The sequence below is a fragment of the Siphateles boraxobius genome, unplaced genomic scaffold (assembly GCF_051911475.1).
Source record: "Siphateles boraxobius isolate OS27281-9 unplaced genomic scaffold, OSU_SipBor_1 31, whole genome shotgun sequence".
NCBI lineage: Eukaryota > Metazoa > Chordata > Actinopteri > Cypriniformes > Leuciscidae > Siphateles > Siphateles boraxobius.
In genome coordinates, this window is record NW_027508931.1 from 12723012 (window position 1) to 12735851 (window position 12840).

The following is a 12840-nucleotide window of genomic DNA, read 5'->3' on the forward strand; positions in this document are numbered from 1 at the left end:
AACTTGCCGTAAAAAAGTTTCCGATAAAGGAGCCAATGCACCTAATTTGATGCAGCACCTGCGGGATCACCACCCAGATTTGAACACTCATGCAAAGGTAATTAAGTTCAATTATGTTGCTAGATAATTAATAAAACATTGAGTTGGTATTAAATATAAAAGTTTCACTTAAAATCCATGCAGCAGCAGTAAGAGTTTACCTTTAAGTGCAACGTAAAAAAAAAAAAAAAACAGCGTCATGTTTTGGTAACGTAAGTCTGTGGAAAACAGAATGTGACGTGCTCTCAAGAGTTTCAGTCAGTGAACATTAGGTGTGTCAAATTTGCTCAAAAATGACGTTCGAATATTCCGAATAAATATATAAACACATATATTCGAACTATTCAAACATCCTGTTGCGCATTTTGTCAATGATGCGCATTACGTCAATAACAGGACAAATTAATACAAAGAGACATTTATAACTACTTGTATAGGTAGTTTATTTAAGTTTAAACATATCTGACGACGTGTCAACTTGCACAAAAACAAGTAAACTAGTCAACTAATGCCAAGACCGCAGACCTTACTCTCGCTTGCACTCTCTCTCTCTCTCTCTCTCTCTCTCTCTCTCTCTCTCTCTCTCTCTCTCTCTCTCTCTCTCTCTCTCTCTCGCCCTCACTGAACCGACATTGAACGCTCCGAGCGAGCTGTGGCGTCTGGCCATGCCCCCTTGGCGGGCTTTGACGTGTATGATGTAATGCTAGCTCATTGGCGCACATGTTGGAGGCGCCCGCGCCATTGGATGTGCAGTTGTCGCAGTGAAGCCAATGAGTGAGCCAGACACTCACTGTGCTATCTGTACAGCTGGAAAATGCAGACAGCTGCGCCTCTGCTACCGCGGGCGTGTTTTTTCACATTCGAATATTAATTTTGAAATTCTGTTTTTTAAAACTATTTGAATATATATTCGAATTTAGAATATTCGTTGACTGCCCTAGTGAACATTTAACTTAATATCCTATTGCTTTCTCCTGTCTGTGTTGAGTAAATGTTAGGCTTTGTAGTTTTAATATGCCCGGTGTAAAACACTAACATAAGATCAGGGCCGTGTAGACTTCTAGGTCTACCAATTAACTGCATTTCAGTTAATAATAACACTGCATGAGAGATGTTCTCAGTTTCTTTCTATAATTTGAACTTAAACTTCAAACAAACAAACCAAAATAATGAGATTATAATAGATGATTTTCTAAAGGCACATATAAAATTTGGATTAATAATTCAAAAAGAGTATTAAAATAAGTACAATAATATTGGAGTGGATAACAGTAACGTCTACGGTTACGTATGTAACCCTCGTTCCCTGAGTAGGGAACGGAGACGTTACGTCGGATGACGACGAATGGGGTTTTGCTTAGAAAGCCTATCAACTTCGAGTATTACAAAACAAGCCAATGGCAAAGAAATGCCATGGGTCTGCGGAATTTGCATGGCGTAACTCCGCCCCACCTCGTGGGTATAAAAGGAGGAAGCCGGCAACATGCAGATATGTTTCTTCGCTGAGGAGCCAAGACTGAGCTCAGGCGATCCCCGCGGTACAGCGGAAAGTGGCAGGCAGACGTAACGTCTCCGTTCCCTACTCAGGGAACAAGGGTTACATACGTAACCGTAGACGTTCCCTTTCGTTGTCACTCCGAGTTACGTCGGATGACGACGAATGGGGTTACCAGTCTAATCACGCCACCTCCTCAGCTGTCTTCCAGTGCCCTGCGTAAATCGAGATCCATGTCGAGACTGGACGAAGGACTCAATTTAACACAGGAATACCAAGGTACACTGGGAAGCATATCCCAAGCTAGGGGAAGTATGCAATTATGCCAACCCGGAGGGTGGGGGGGACTTGGAGAATACACATATGACCCCGAAGGAACATATGGAGAACACTGGGGTATCCAGCTGCAGGTGGAATATTTCAACCCCAGGGGTTGGCAAGGTGGCTTGCCAAGGGAAAGACACATGCTCAGAGAGGCTTACAGTGGAAATACACATGTGGGGGTCGCTCAGGGGAGGGACCATGCACACGGGAGGCACCTAGCCGACGCGCAGGCAATAGACACTGGCGCCAACGTCAGGAGTGCTGGAGGAACTCAGGGCTTTCGAGGAAGCTCACCTGAGGAGAATATCGCACGTATCCAGTCCGTGGAGTGGAATGGCGAGCAAGCGAAGACACCTGAGCGGGTCCAGTTCTAGCTGGTTGAAGCAAGTACATGAGAGGACACTGGCTCCACTCGGAGATTGTAGAATCTGGCGAATGTGTTAGGTGTCGCCCAGCCTGCAGCTCTGCAGATGTCTGTTAGTAAGGCGCCATGCGCTAGAGCCCAAGAGGACTCCACACTCCGGGTGGAGTGGGCAGTCACACCAAGGGGGCAATGTCGACCTTGCTGCTGGTATGCCAAAGCAATGGCGTCTACTATCCAGTGAGACAACCTTTGCTTGGAGAGAGCCTTTCCCTTCAGCTTCCCACCATAACAGACAAAGAGCTGGTCTGAGGTCCTGAAACACTGCGTCCTGTCTACATAGGCGCGGAGAGCGCGTACTGGACAGAGCAGTACCAAGGCTGGGTCTGCCTCCTCCGGGGGCAGCGCTTGCAGGTTCACCACCTGGTCCCGGAAGGGAGTGGTAGGAACCTTGGGCACATATCCAGGCCGGGGTCTCAGGATCACGTGAGAGTAAGCCGGCCCGAATTCCAGGCACGCTTCGTCAACGGAGAATGCGTGCAGGTCCCCTACCCTCTTGAACGAGGCCAGTGCAACCAGGAGCGCTGTCTTCATAGACAGGAATTTAAGCTCGACTGATTGCAGGGGCTCAAATGGAGCACTCTTCAGGGCAGTTAGAACCACTGAGAGGTCCCAAGAGGGAACGAGAAGAGGGCGAGGCGGATTTAGTCTCCTCGCTCCTCTCAGGAACCTGATGACCAGGTCGTGCTTCCCCACCGACTTACCTTCGATGAGGTCATGGTGTGCAGCAATTGCGGCAACATAGACCTTCAGGGTGGAGGGAGACAGCCTTCGCTCCAGCCCCTGTTGAAGGAAGGAAAGCACAACGCTGATCGAGCATCTCCGGGGGTCTTCTCGGTGAGAAGAGCATCAGCTGACGAAGAGGTTCCACTTCAACGCATAGACGTGTCTCGTGGACGACGCCCTAGTGGAAGTGATGGTAGCCACCACCGCTGGTGGTAGGGTACTCAAACCTGCCTCGTCCCGTCGAGGAGCCACACGTCGAGGTTCCAGAGATCGGGGCGAGGGTGCCATAGGGTGCCCTGTCCCTGAGAAAGAAGGTTCTTCCTCAGAGGGATCGGCCAGGGAGGTCCTGTCGCGAGGAGTACTAGTTCGGGGATCCAGGTCCGGTTGGGCCAGTAAGGGGCAACCAGGATGACCTGCTCCTCGTCCTCCTTGACCTTGCGCAAGGTCTGCGCAAGAAGGCTCACTGGGGCAAACGCATACTTGCGGCCCTGCCGCAAGCTGTGTGCCAGAGCATCCGTGCCGAGCGTGCCCTCGGTCAGGGAATAAAACTGGGCGCAATGGGTCGAGTCGTGGGAGGCAAACAGATCTATCTGTGCGTCCCCGAACTGGTCCCAAATCAGCTGGACCGACTGGGGATGGAGTCGCCATTCTCCAGGGAGTGGCTGAAGCCGTGAGAGCTCGTTGGCTGCACAGTTCAGCGCTCTGGAATGAAAATGGCTCGAAGCGACTTCAGATGCATCTGACTCCATAGGAGGAGGTGGCGGGCTAGTTGTGACATACGGCGGGAGCATAGACCACCTTGATGGTTGATGTACGCTACAGTGGCGGTATTGTCTGAACGGGCTAGTACGTGTTGACCCCTGAGCAACGCCCGGAAGCGGTGCAGGGCAAGGCGTACTGCCAACAACTCGAGGCAATTGACATGCCAAAAGCCGCTGGGGTCCTGACCAGGACCCTGCAGCAGCATGTCCATTGCACATGGCGCCCCAGCCCGTGGTGGAGGCATCTGTTGAGATAACAACATGCCAGGAAGCTCGTACCAGGGGGACACCCGCCCTGAGAAAACTGAGGTTCGACCACGGGGTGAAGAACTGACGGCAGCTCGGAGTAACTGGTACTTTGAGCGTGCCGTGTTGCCATGCCCACCTCGGGACTCGGTCGGGAAGCCAAAGCGGTCTCATATGAAGCAATCCGAGCGGCCTGACCGCGGCTGCAGATGCCATATGCCCCAGGAGCCTCTGAAAGAGTTTCAGTGGAACCGCACTCCTGCCCTCGAATAGTCTCAGGCAAGTCAGCAGTGACTGTGCACGCTCACTCGTAAGCTGCGCGGACATGGCGACCGAGTCGATGTCCATACCGAGAAAAGAGATCCTCTGCACGGGGCAAAGTTTGCTCTTCTCCCAGTTGACCCGAAGGCCCAGACGAGCTAGGTGCCGAAGCACTAGGTCCCTGTGTTCGCAAACCTGATCTCGAAACCAAGCTAGGATCAGCCAGTCGTCAATATAACTCAGGATGCGAACCCCGTGTTCCCGAATGGGAACAAGGGCAGCCTCGACGACCTTCGTGAAGATGCGAGGAGACAGGGCTAGCCCGAAAGGGAGAACCGCGTACTGGTATGCCTGCCCCTCGAAAGCAAACTGAAGGAACGGTCTGTGTCGAGGAAGAATGGAGACATGAAAGTAGGCGTCCTTCAGGTCGATCGTTACAAACCAATCCTGGGGCCGTATGCATTCGAAAACGCGTTTGGCGGTGAGCATCTTGAACGGCAGCCTGTGAAGGGAGCGGTTCAGCACGCGCAAGTCCAGGATTGGCCGTAACCCACCGGTTTTCTTGGGGACAATGAAGTAGGGGCTGTAGAAGCCGGACCTCATCTCGGCTGGAGGGACAGTCTCGATTGCACCCTTCGCCAGCAGGGTGGCAATCTCCGCTCTCATGATGGGGGCATTGCCACCGACCAAAGTGGAGCGGACTCCCCTGAAGCGGGGAGGAGACCGTGCGAACTGAATCGCATAGCCGAACCTGACGGTCCACGCGATCCAGCGGGACAGACGGGGAAGCTCTAGCCAGGCTCCCAGGAACTGAACCAGCGGGATCATGCGAACCACAGGCGTCCCCCCGGAGGGGCAGCGAAGCGGAGTAACTGGCCCAGACGTGGACGGCATAGGGGCCCGGTGTGGGGGCACAGTTAGCAACCGCGCCCTGGCAGAGGGGGCCAGGGGAGGACCAGGCTGGTCGGCCTGCTCTGCCAGGGGTCTGGCGACAGAGGGGGACAGGGGCGAAGCGCCGTGTCAACCGCCTCTTGGACAGAGGGGGGCGAGGAAAGCACGGCTTGTGGGCGGCGCTCTGTGTCGCCCGAGAACTCTGTGAGCTCAGGGAAGAGGGTATTGTTTCTGTTTTGAACCACATTAGGGTGCTGCCCACCCGTGGGTGAGCAGCGGGGAGTGGAGAACAAAAGATTCTCCCCTGGCCCTCCACCGGTGGAAGGAGTGGTCCTGCTACCACCTCCTGAGAAACAATCATCATCCCTGAGCAGCCCGTCTCAGGAGCGCCGCTTGGCCCCGCGTTTAGCGGGGGGCGGGGCAGGAGAGGGCTGGGGCGCCTTCTTGCAGCTTCCTCCGCGACCGGCCCTGGGTGGAGGCTGCTGCGTGATCCGGGCGGGAGGGGCGGGAGCCGCAGGAGGGCGCCCTCGGTGGGAAACAGGTCGAGGCGTCTGCCCGGCCGGCTGGGTGGAGGCAGCAGCGGGCCGGCGGGGCAGAATGTGTTTGATGGCCTGGGTCTGCTTCTGGGCGGTTGGAAACTGTTGGGCAAAATCTTCAACGCACCGCCGAAGAGGCCGGCCTGGGACAAGGGGGAGTTAAGCAGACAGGTCCGCTCCGCGTCCCGCATGTCGGCCAGGTTCAGCCACAGATGTCTCTCCTGGACCACAGCTGTGGACATCACCAAACCCAGGAGCGCGCGGTAACCTTCGTCGCCCGGAGAGCAAGGGTCGGTCGCGGTGCGCAGCTCATCAAAGAGCCCTGGGTCTGTCCTACCCTTGTGCATGTCTCTGAGCATCTGGGCCTGGTAGACCTGCAGAGTGGCCATAGAAAGCAGTGAAGCAGCCGCCTGTCCCGCCGCTCTGTTTAGACTTCGCCACCAGGGTCGACGAAAATCTACAGGCATTGGATGGGTGCTTAGGCTCGCCCCGAGAAGAAGCACTCTGAGGACATAGTTGCATGGCAACAGAGCGTTCAACCGGGGGAAGCCCAGTGTACCCACGGGCAGCTGCCTCATTGAGGGGAGGAAAGGCGGATGAGACCAACGAGCGGTCCCGAGAAGATGGGGGTCTTCCAGGACTTCGAGATCTCATCATGCACATCCGGGAAGAAAGGTATTGGGGTTTGCCGAGGACGAGGGTCGGCGGCCTTACCCAAAAACCAATCGTCCAGCCGCGAGCGCTCGGGACAGGGTGGAGGCCTCCACTCAAGTCCGATGCTCGCGGCTGCCCGGGAAAGCATGGCCGTCATCTCCGGATCAGACTCGAGCACAGCCGTATGCACACCGGAAGGTGGCAGCTGTGACGAGCCCTCACTTCCAGAAGACTCAAACCCGCCTAGTGATGCTGCAACAGACATGGCAGCTTCCTCTGTAGCTTCAACTGAAACACGCGGGCCACCAGAGGGTAGACCCACGGGAATCAGCAGTTCGTTAGCGGGCACCGTCATTGAAGAGGTGGGCTGGGGTCGCGGACACATAGTCGGCGCCTTGGTCCAGACCGTAACCCTCAGGTCACCCTGGCCACCAGCCGCAGAGCGGGGGGTGGATGAGGGGACTCTCACTCTTGCGAGTTCACGGAGTCTCGACCGTAATGACGCGATGGTCATGTTCCCACAGAGAGAACATGAGTCATCCACGAGCGCTGCTCTAGCATGATCAATGCCCAAACATACTATGCAACGCTCGTGCCCATCAGAGTCCGATACCAATCTGCCGCAACCAGAAGTACACGGGCGAGACATCTTTAAAAAGACGTGCCACGTGTAAGCTCTTTTTGTGAGAGAAAACTCACCCGGGGAGAAACGCACCGACTGGCAGACCACTGCAACAGATCAGCAGGAAGCACGCTCTCGCCGTAGATCGCCGTCACACCAACACTCGAGGTACTCGTTTAGCCATTTCCAAAGTCCTCAAGATACCAAGAGTGGAATCCGCTACCAGAGCATGCTGACATTTGGTGCAAGGGTTTTCTCGAAGCTGGAAACGGAAACACGAGCTTCAAAAGAAGCGGGCAGAATTGAACATCCCTGAGCATTCACTGATACACGATGTGGTCACCAGGTGGGGATCCACCTTTGAAATGATTGCCAGGTTCTTGGAGCAGCAGCAGGCCATCTGTGGGGTGCTAGCAGGAGAAAGAAACACCTGGCATTTTATGCCTAAAGACAATGACATCACTGTCCTTGAGAAAGTAAGCCAGCTCCTTTGTCCTCTCCATGATTTCATTAATGTCCTGGCCTCAGAGAAACAAGTCACACTTTCCCCCCTAAAGCCAGTCTTGGAGCACATCAACAATGAGATACTTCAAGATCAAGAGAAAGACTGCACTCTCACTAAACAAATGAAACATGTCATAAGAGAAGACCTGTTAATGCAACTGAGATATACAGAAGAAATGAAGAATGTTCTGAACATATCCAGTTTTGTGCATCCCAGGTTCAAGGGAAGCTTTGCTGAGAATCTAGATGACACAGTCAAGGCATGCAGTGATGAAGCACTGGCTCTTGCATCACATACTCACACAGAAGATCCTCCAGCAGCATCCACACAGAGCACCTCCTCTACTAACACCCCCACCACCAAAAGGAAAGAGAAGAGCCTGTCTGGGTTTTTACAGCAAATCACCAGTGCAAAGATGAACAGGTCACTAACTTCAGGATATGCAATGCCATCAATCCAAGAAAAATTAACTCCGAGGTGAACCTGTACTTGTCCCTTCCAGCAATCAGTGCTGATGCTGACCCTCTGGCTTGGTGGAAGGCACCTGTGGAAGAAATGCCAATGCTTTCAAAAGTGGCTAGAAAGTACCTCTGTATCCCTGCAACAAGTTTGCCCTCGGAAAGGGTGTTCAGCACAAGTGGCCATATTCTATCTCCTCAGCGGTCAATACTGAGCACTGAGAATGTGAACATGCTCACATTTCTTCACTCTAATATGAACTGAAAGGACTGGAAATAGGTGTGGAATTTGTAAAAAGGCCCCTGATGTAGGTTTTTTGACTGCTTTTACTGTTTTGTTCCAAAAGGATATGCATAGCTAGCTCGTATTTAAGCCTGAAGATGTGGACCTTGTTTCTTCTATTTATTTTCACTGTATGATTTATTTTTCAAAAGGCAGCTCTATTGTTTAAGTCAACAGCCAGGTAGATATATTTGTTCACTGTGTTTTTAAGTTCTCTACCCTACTACTCATACTCAGGTCCAACAGAATTGTAGGAAAAAAATAAACAACCTAAAAATACAAAACATTTTTGTAATATAGTTGATCAAATGAGCTTTGCAGACAGAGGCCCAGAAGTTTTTTTTTAAAGAAATAGATGGTTAATATTATTTAGCTTACATTTAATTCAATAGATCCAAAGACTTTGTTTATTCTTATTTTCATTGGAATTTATTATCCCATTATAGTATTATTTATGCTTTTAAGTCAAATACCAACAAGATATTGTTGTCATGTTTTCAAGTTTTCTACCTTTGACTTAATTTGTTATTTTTTAAAAGGAAAATACTGGATGTTTAGAAAGCACTACTTTTTAATTCCAAAGGAAGAGATTGATTATTGTTTCTCATTTTATAATTTTGTACTGTGTTGTGTCAGCATTGAATAACACATTCAAATCTAGTGTTGAGTGTTCATGTGATATATTATACATTAGTTGTGTTGTGAAATTAATTGATGCATAATAATCATGATAAACGTTAAATCGCGATTATTTCTCAGACAATAATCGTACTTACAAAATCTGTAATCGTTGCATCCCTAGTGTGCATGTGTGTGTGTGTGTGTCTGTGTGTTTGAATGTGGTCCTCTTGCCTTCTGATGTTGAAGGTTACACATTCAGGGTGAACATTTAGAGTTGTGATGTACAGTAACACATTGTCCTTTGAGTAAACCGTATTTTAGTTTTAATCATTGCTCACCTTCAAGACAGCAGTACATGATGAATCTTGTCCCACAAACGTGATGTGTGGAGATCCCATTGTTTGTTTTCTTGTATCATTTTCTTGGTACTGTAGTTGCAGGGCAGGGGTCCTGGAGATCCAGCAGCAGTCTCCAGTGTCACGCAGATGAGGGGCTAGTCACTGCACTGGTGAACGGTGGAGCCATCAGTAGCACCCTTCGTGCATTCACATCATGGCATGGCAGAATGTCATCACAGAGGCTGTGCTTCTCAGGTAAATAGTCTTCATTACTTGTACAACAATAGACATGTGTAGAGATTTAATTTGATGTGAATGAAAAAGGGGCTGCGAAGAACAACTTTATTCTGTGACTTAATATTTTTTGTGGAAACCATAATAATTTTTTTTCAGGATTCTTTGATGAATAGAAAGTTCAAAAGAACAGCATTAATTTAAAATAGAAATCTGAAATAGAAAAAAAATATATTGTATAGAAAAATATATTTTCTGTCACATTTGATCAATTTAATTCATCCTTGTCAAATTAATTTCTTTAAAAATAAAAAAATAAAAATCTTTTTTCTGACCCCAAAGTCTGAAGTAGCGGAATCCCAAATGAGATTTAAGTGCAAGATTTTTAAATAATCGCTTATAATAATATAATGCACAATGCACAAACTACTTTTATGGTGCTTTTTCATCCTGTTTTAAGTTTGAAACCCCCTGGTCACTGTCTGCTTCTATTGAATGGACAAGAACATTACTTTTTTATGTGTTCCAAACTCAAACTGGTTCGGAATACATGACGATGAGACATAATTGAATTTTATTTGGTAAACTATCTCTTGAAGGGAAGGTATCAATCATATGAATAGCTTCCTATTGTCTATTTACCACATCTAGGCCCTTGTCATACACTAGAAAACAGTCTGATAAAACCTTCAGCTCTACTCTTTCTTTTCTTCTGTGTGCAGACTTAGTCCAGATTATAAAATGTTGAGCCTGTCTGATGTTATATCTTTGCCGTGACTAAACGATTATTTACAGAGAGCGTCCTCCAACCCTTCGGACATGGCGTTGCGGCCAACGGGACATCAATGACATGGCTGTAGAATAGTCGCGCTAACCCTCAGCAATGGCGTGATTTATTGGCCCGCGCCCGTAATTAAAGCCGAGCTGATTCCTGAGCTTTCTGTGCCAGCACACACGGCTGAGGTTTCATAAAGAGATTACCGTGGGTTGCCGCATACGGGAGTGCAGGGAATGCGTCCAACGGCGCACTCCTCAATCTCTCAGCTCAGCTCAGATCAGCTCAGCTAGCTAGCTCGGTTTATCAGTCTTGCTTTCTCTACCTCTCAACATATCTTCCTCTCTGTCTCTCAGCTCATCACTCGCAGGTCTGCAGAGGAGGGAAAAATAATCTGTTTAACAGCATGACAGCTGTGATTTCGGCTGGTGCAAATCAAAACGTCAGATATCCGTCCATGCTCTCTTGCCTGCTTTTCTCTTTCTCTCTCTCCCATTCATTCTCTTTTTGTCTTGTGTACTTGTGTCAGGTTAGACACGCTAGAATGAGCCTTGTGCATCGGGGGACACTCAAAACCGTTGGCTCCCGAGTCCAAATCGTGGGAAGCAATATCAGCTAATACATAATCACTCCTGCAACAGTATGTCACCTGGGCATTTTAGTTGTGAACTACTGTTTTTGAATAAATCTTTTTTAGGCGAATGAATAATTCTTGTTCACTTCTACACTACCATTCAAATGTTTGGGATCAGTAACATTCTTTAAATAAATTAATATTTTTATTCCGCAAGAACAAAATTGATCAAAAGTGACAGCAAAGACATTAAGGCCTGCCCAATCAGTCCAATGTCAGTTTCCGATAAGCGGGTGAAGGTTTACTGCATAATTTAATTCCAATTAAACTTTTATCTGACTCCATTTTATCACAACCTCGAATTTAGGTTAGAATGCCAATTAGTTGGTGATCATTTATATAATAATTTAGAAACACATTTGATTACTCTATTTAACTCTTTACTCTTATTAACCTCGTTCATTCGGGTGCCAAAGTCACACAGGGTCCTCACACGGCCGTTAATATTACAATAACAATTTTTGGTCACTAAACAGAGGTAATTGGCTAATATCTTAGGCGGTTGCATTCACGCTTAATCAATCAAACATATTTTTGTATAGCCCCCCATGGATATGTATACACTTGAATTAAAGTAACATTTACTTCAGTCAGAGGTCATGGCCACGATTTCCATTACAAGAGAGTAGATGTTAAAACTTCATGCTGATTTGTACTCGGCTTTCGCCAAGATAAGCACCAACTAAGACATAGCTTTACAGTAACCTATGCTTCTCCATCCATTTTAGCTTCTTTCCATATGGTGATGTAAATCTCCTTCTGTTTAGTGTTAACACACGTCAGCACACACAACGGCTGCAACCACAGTGCGGTCCCCCCATGACAACCGTCTGGATTGAGCAGAGTAGGGGACATCTCTAGGGTCTTCAAGTGGGCACTAGCCTACTACAGATATAAGCCGACCAATATTTCTTCTCTGATAGTATAGCTTTGGTTTGGTCATGCCATGGTTTCCCACGGACACATTACTAGAGTAACATTACATTAAATAGAGGTAAGACACACCCTATTTATGTCACGGAACAGGTAAGGAAAAAAGTGTGAGGACTCAAGTGCAGGAGAAATTATATTTATTTACAAAAGAAAACATAAACACAAAACAAAACCCACGAGGGGGAAAACATAACTAATACAAATAAAACAAAAACAGAACATGAAACTTACAGGAGGATCACAGGGAACAGGAAACATTAGACAACGATCCGACAAAGACTGCAAACAAGAGGAGACTTAAGAAGGGAACAAATCAAGAGGGGACAGGTGGAAGAACTCAAACAATAATCAGGTAACGAGGGGGAGGGATCAGACAAGGACAAGAGCACATGGCCCACAATAACAAAACACCCATGTGCAACAAAAGACAGGACAGGCATGTGACATTACCCCCTCCCTACGGAGCGGCTACCAGACGCTCCATAAGACCAGGGCGGGACGGGAGGGACGGGAGGGACAGACCAGGGCGGGACCGGAGGGACAGACCAGGGCGGGACCGGAGGGACAGACCAGGGCGGGACGGGAGGGACAGACCAGGGCGGGACGGGAGGGACAGACCAGGGCGGGACGGGAGGGACAGACCAGGGCGGGACGGGAGGGACAGACCAGGGCGGGACGGGAGGGACAGACCAGGGCGGGACGGACCAGGGCGGGACGGGAGGGACAGACCAGGGCGGGACGGGAGGGACAGACCAGGGCGGAACGGGAGGGACAGAACGCTTAGTCCTGGGAGGCCAGGGCGAAGCAGACAGTCCATCGGGCGGCCAGGGCGAAGCAGACAGTCCATCGGGCGGCCAGGGCGAAGCAGACAGTCCATCGGGCGGCCAGGGCGAAGCAGACAGTCCATCGGGCGGCCAGGGCGAAGCAGACAGTCCATCGGGCGGCCAGGGCGAAGCAGACAGTCCATCGGGCGGCCAGGGCGCAGCAGACAGTCCATCGGGCGGCCAGGGCGAAGCTGACAGTCCATCGGGTCGGCCAGGGCGAAGCAGACGACCCATCGGGCGGCCAGGGCGAAGCAGACGA

General features: G+C 49.6%; 1 protein-coding gene across 4 annotated transcripts in view; it reads left to right on the plus strand.

The window, feature by feature from the left end:
* zbbx (zinc finger, B-box domain containing) overlaps nt 1-12840 on the plus strand; it is a 128330-nt gene that overhangs the window by 74101 nt on the left and 41389 nt on the right. For all 4 annotated transcript variants that reach the window (XM_077193860.1, XM_077193859.1, XM_077193861.1 and 1 more), the window contains exon 17: nt 9278-9436. In XM_077193860.1, the coding sequence (XP_077049975.1) occupies nt 9278-9436 (159 nt within the window). The remainder of the gene's footprint in view (nt 1-9277; nt 9437-12840) is intronic.